The following is a 3,956-nucleotide window of genomic DNA, read 5'->3' on the forward strand; positions in this document are numbered from 1 at the left end:
TGCTCACCACTTCTGCTCCACATCAGACATGGCCCTTCACCTCTGGTGTTGGAATTCGAAGAGGCCTGTGTGGTCCTGGGAGGGCTACCGCTGCTCAGACCAGGGAGGGCACTCTTGAAGGAAGAGGGTGAGGACACGGGACAATCTCTGGGGCCCATGTGGGCCATTGCAGAGTGGCTGCATCTGTTCAGGATCAGCAGGAAGTGGATGGCGCTGCCCATGGGAATATGAGGAGGTGTTTTAATGAAGGACATTTACAAGGTGTGGCGTAGGGAAATCCCAGGACTTCAAAGCGGTCACCACTCTAGGTTGGAGGAGGTGAGAAAGGAGTTACCAGAGCCCAGAGATCAGAGAGTGTCTTGGTAGCACCTGGGACCTGCGCTCAGTTGAAGGTGACAAGCGGCCTGCTGCGTCCCTGCTGAGACAGGAGAAGCAGGCCTGCTTCTGCCTCTGACCTCCTGCTGCCAGGCCCAACCAGGAGCAGAGGGCAAGGGCCACATTGTGGTGCATGAGGTTGGGGAGGCGGGGGCAGCTGAGGGCAGGGGCTCTGCTGGGGGGGTGGTGATGACAGCTACGGGCAGAGGGCACCTGGAGGGTCAGGTGGAGTCTTGGGGCTTTCCTGCCACTGCAGTAGGGGTGCTGGGCCCTGGGTGTGTCTGCTGCCTGTGGGGGCCAATGGCAGCCCCAGGGTGTGTCCACTGTCTGTAGGGGCTGTTGGCAGCCCCTGGGTGTGCCCACTGTCTATGGGGACTGATGGCGGCCCCTGGGGGTGTCCACTCCTTGCAGGGGCTGATGGTGGCTCCTGAGTGTGTCTGATGCCCGTGGGGACTGATGGTAGTGCTCCTGGGACCCAGACCTCGACCCCACACTGCTCTGGATGCCAGGCTTCAGGAGCCAGACTGGGGGCCTCTGGCCTTGCTCCCCCCAGGTTGGCCCCGCTTCCCAGCCTTTGGGGTCCTGAATTCCCCAGAACCTTTTCTGCCTCCTCCTCCTCCTCCTTCTTCTTCTTCTTCAGCCAGAAAATGTAACATCTGGGCCAGGAAACAAGTGGAGAGGGTTTAGCCTAGGGGTTGACATGTCTCCCCTGGGACCCTGGGCTTGGGGATGGCACTCACCCACCTCCAGCAAGGGCTGCCAGGGGCAGAGCCAGGGCCAGGATCACTGCCCATACGAAGGTCCTCCTGGTCCCTGCTGGGGGTGGGGGGAGGGGAGCCGATTAGTGATGTTGGCAGCAATACTGAACTCCCACTGTGTGCCTGCATGCAGCCAGAGGCTGTGGGGCAGGTCCCTGCTGCGCTGTCCGGGGAAGCAGGAGGAGGAGGGATCTGGGGGCGGGGTGGGGGGGTGATGGCCAGGGGTAGGAGCTGCTCAGGAAAAGTTTCTTGTAAAACAGGACTTCTGAGCTGGGTTTTAAAAGACAATGAGGCATTCAAGTCAGATGGTCCAGGGGCCAAGCCGTCTTCTAGGACCAGCAGCTCCGTGGGCTGGGGAGGCAGGGCCAGGGGTGAGTAGAGCCCCCTGAGGAGAGGAAACCTTAACTGGGTCAACTGGGAGCCACTGAAAGTTCTAACAGGGAGGGTCCCAGAAAAGGTTATTTGACTGCTGAGTAAGATGTGGCTGGGAGACAGGAAGGCCAGGTGGGAGATGTTGCCACAGTCCAGGTGACAGTGAGGCTGCCTGGACGTGGTGGACGTTGGAGGAAAAGATGAGGGGACAGCGAAGGGGTCCTCAGCAAGCTCTGACTACATCTGAGTGAGGGAGGGGGTCCTAGTTCAGGGGTCGGGGCTGGGGACCCACTGAGGGTCCTCAGCAAGACCTGTGAATGCGTTTGAGAGAGGGAGGGTCGTGATTCAGGGGTCAGGTCTGGGAAAGAGACTTAGGGGGTGGAGGTGGGTTTGGATGCATCTCCAGGAGGACCAGCTTCGAAGACCTGCTGGATGTCCAGGCTGGATGTCCTAGAGGCAGGTGGCTGTGTGGCCCTGAAGCTGGACATGTGGAATGGAGAAATCCCCTGTGCAGATGGAGAGCAAGCAGGCCCAGGGCTGGGTGGTGAAGGGAGACAGTGTAGATAGACAGCAGCACAGCTGGAGGTGGAGGTGAGGCTGGGGACCGCTGGTGGCTGGCACTGACCTGGGCAGAGCGTGGGGTCCTGGCAGGTGAGGAAGTGTGTCTTGCAGTTGGCACAGTTGATGACCTCCAGTGTGGAGCTAATGTCTGGGAGAGAGGATGCAGAGCTTAGGGAGACCAGGCACCTTTGCCCTAACCCAGGCCTGGTCCCCAAGGACACTCACCACAGGACTCGTTGCAGGCTGTCCGGGAGGGTGAGATGGTGAGAGACTGAGGTGCTGGGGAGGCGACATAGCTGGCGGGGTAGGGGTGTGAGCAGGCACTGGGGTTGAGGGGGCTCCTGGAGAGGAGCAGGGGTGTCCTGGAAGGTTCCTGGTGGGACCTGGGGAGGGTCCTGGAGGGGTCCTGGAGGATCCTGGGGGGCCTGGGGAGCATTCTGGGGGGCTATGGATGGGACTCTGCCTCCTGTGCCGGGAGGTGGGGGTGTGTGAAGAGCTGGCGGACCGGCAGGGCCAGCCCCAACCCCCCTCACCCTTCTCCTTTAGCTTCTCAGATTTCTCCTCCAGCTGCTGGGAAAACTGCTGCTTCAGGGCATGGACCTCTTCCAAGAGCCTTGATTTGTCTGTGGAGCAGGGGAAAGGGTCTTTGAAGCCACATTTCATAGGTGGAATCAATAGCATCACTTTCTCAAGGTTGGGAATTCAAACCAGGTTTTTATTTGTTTATTTATTTATTTTTTTTCTATTTTCTGCTGTTTTTTTAGGGATGTACCCACGGCATATGAAAGTTCCCAGGCTAGGGGTTCAATCAAAGCTACAGCTGCCAGTCTACACCACAGCCACAGCAATGCAGGATCCAAGCTGTGTCTTCGATCTACACCACAGCTCATGGCAACAATGGATCCCTAACCTAATGAGTGAAGCCAGGGATCAAACCCACATCATCATGGATACCAGTTGAATTCATTTCCACTTCTCCACAATGGGAACTCCAAACCAGGTTTTTCAAACAAAAACTCCAGAGAGCATACAGGCAATGCTGTGTGACCCCACCCTTCACCTGCCGCTCCAGGCCAGAGGTTTTCAGAGGAAGCCTCGCGGGCTTTTGATTATCCCAGTCCTAGGGCCCTCAGACACCAGGCTTCCTCACCATCTTGAAACTTCTTAATAGCTTGATCTATGTGAGTGAATAACTTTCCTGCTGCTTCCTCCATATGATCTTGACCTGAGAACAGGACATGGGACAAAGGCAGTCAGAGGACTGAGACCCCAGGCCCGGTAGAGGTGTCAGTGCTGATCCCTGGTCTCCTGGCTGTGCCTCACCAAGATACCAGGATTCAGGGGAGGCTTGCGTGTCCAGGAACAGGGAGTGGAGGCTCTGGGAGAGCTCTGCGGGGGGCCCTGGGGTACCCCAAAGGATCTGTAGGTCATAGTCAATCAGCGGGGGCAGCTCTGGCCAGCAGTGCAGGCAGCTCTTCCCGTTGGCAGGGGGCAGGATGCAGCTGAGCAGGAGAAGCAGCATCTTCTGGGGTCTTGCCGTGATACCTTACCATCCTGCCTGGCAGTTCCACATGGAATGCTGGTGTCTGGTCCCCCTGGGAACCACATTCTCTTTGCAGAACAAAAGTAAGTTCCACAGGTGAGGTGAAGGCCAGCCTTAGCACAAGCCCGGGCTTTGGCATGAGACACAAGTGAGTGCCTCCTCTTCCCCCTCAGAAGATGGGGCTGGTTCTCATGAGGATCAGAGAGAGGGCTGTGCTGCCCTGGGGCTGGTCCTCTGCTCTCAGAATGGAGACAGAGATTTGGAAGGTCAGGAGAGTGCAGCATAGAGAGAGGACTAGTTGTGTAAAGAGCCTGAATCTCTTCCACATAGAAGAGACTGGCCACGGG

General features: G+C 57.9%; 1 protein-coding gene across 1 annotated transcript; it reads right to left on the reverse strand.

Moving 5' to 3' along the window:
• Positions 1–1,011: 1,011 nt before the first annotated feature.
• On the reverse strand, positions 1,012–3,588 carry TEX51 (testis expressed 51). Its single transcript, XM_047770223.1, has 6 exons — positions 3,444–3,588; positions 3,217–3,291; positions 2,600–2,689; positions 2,131–2,214; positions 1,120–1,191; positions 1,012–1,031 (listed from the first exon to the last, which is right to left on the reverse strand). The coding sequence occupies exons 1-6, from the start codon at positions 3,586–3,588 to the stop codon at positions 1,012–1,014; spliced, it is 486 nt and encodes a 161-aa protein (XP_047626179.1).
• Positions 3,589–3,956: the final 368 nt, after the last annotated feature.

The sequence above is a fragment of the Phacochoerus africanus genome, chromosome 3 (genome assembly GCF_016906955.1).
Source record: "Phacochoerus africanus isolate WHEZ1 chromosome 3, ROS_Pafr_v1, whole genome shotgun sequence".
NCBI lineage: Eukaryota > Metazoa > Chordata > Mammalia > Artiodactyla > Suidae > Phacochoerus > Phacochoerus africanus.

Coding starts and splice junctions, on each gene's coding strand:
- TEX51 (XM_047770223.1), bottom strand. CDS start 3,588: ATGCTGCTTCTCCTGCTCAGCTGCATCCTGCCCCCTGCCAACGGGAAG. Junction 2,690..3,216: donor TATTAAGAAGTTTCAAGATG/GTGAGGAAGCCT, acceptor CCTGCTCCACAG/ACAAATCAAGGCTCTTGGAA. Junction 2,215..2,599: donor TGAGAAGCTAAAGGAGAAGG/GTGAGGGGGGTT, acceptor CCTCTCTCCCAG/ACATTAGCTCCACACTGGAG.